We start from the raw sequence: 828 nt of genomic DNA on the forward strand, positions 1-828 counted from the left end.
GACGCGCTGGTCGAGGGGCTCTGGCGGCGCGACCAAGTGACCGCCGGCATCACCCCGGGGGACAAGGGGGACCCCCCGATCTGAGCCCCCTCTTGGGGTGGGTTTGGGGGGCTGGGCGGGGTAAAGGTGCTCTTTTGCTAAAATCTGCGTTTTTCTATGAAAAAGATCCCCGGCTGGCTTGAGTCGTCCTATTCGGGGTTGGGATGGGGGTGCTGAGGGGCGAATGGGGTGCCGGGGATTTGGGGTGCTGGGGGTAATGAAGATTTGGTGGTGCTGGGGGATTTGGGGTGCAGTGGGATCCTGGGGATGGGATGGGGATGCTGCAGGGTTTGGGGTGCGGCAGAGATGCTGGGGGATTGGGGGCTCATTGGGATCATGGAATGGGGGTGCTGAGCCTGTTGTGGATCCTGGGGGGTTTGGCTGCAGAGGGATTACGGGGACAGGGGTGCTGTGGGTGCTGCAGAGGTTGGGGGTGCTGTGGGATTTGGGGTGCTATGGGAGATGCCGGATTTGGGGTGCTGCGTCATCATGGGGACAGGGCTGCTGTGGGATTTGAGGTGCTGGAATTCATGGGATTAGGGCACTATGGGATTTGGGGTGCAACGGATGGTGCAGGATTTGGGGTGCTGTGGGTGATGGGATTGAGGGCACTGCGGGATTTGGGGTGCTGTGGATGGTGCAGCAGTTGGGGTACTGCGGGATTTGGGGTGCTGGGGTGGTGGGATTTGGGGTGCTGAGGGATTTGGGGTGCTGGGGTGGTGGGATTTGGGGTGCTGTGGGATTTGGGGCGCTGGGGTGCTGTGGGATTTGGGGTGCTGGGGGGGTGGG

At 62.1% G+C, this 828-nt stretch overlaps 1 protein-coding gene across 1 annotated transcript in view; it reads left to right on the forward strand.

Annotated features, from left to right (window-relative positions):
• The window catches only part of RSG1 (REM2 and RAB like small GTPase 1), a gene marked incomplete at its 5' end in the record, with an annotated part of 1,473 nt that extends 1,433 nt beyond the window's left edge, over window positions 1–40 (forward strand). Inside the window, one exon of the mRNA XM_017732694.1 lies at window positions 16–40. Within this exon, the coding sequence (XP_017588183.1) occupies window positions 16–40 (25 nt within the window). The remainder of the gene's footprint in view (window positions 1–15) is intronic.
• Window positions 41–828: the final 788 nt, after the last annotated feature.

This window comes from Corvus brachyrhynchos, unplaced genomic scaffold, assembly GCF_000691975.1.
Source record: "Corvus brachyrhynchos isolate BGI_N302 unplaced genomic scaffold, ASM69197v1 scaffold215, whole genome shotgun sequence".
In the NCBI taxonomy this organism is placed as follows: Eukaryota; Metazoa; Chordata; class Aves; order Passeriformes; family Corvidae; genus Corvus; species Corvus brachyrhynchos.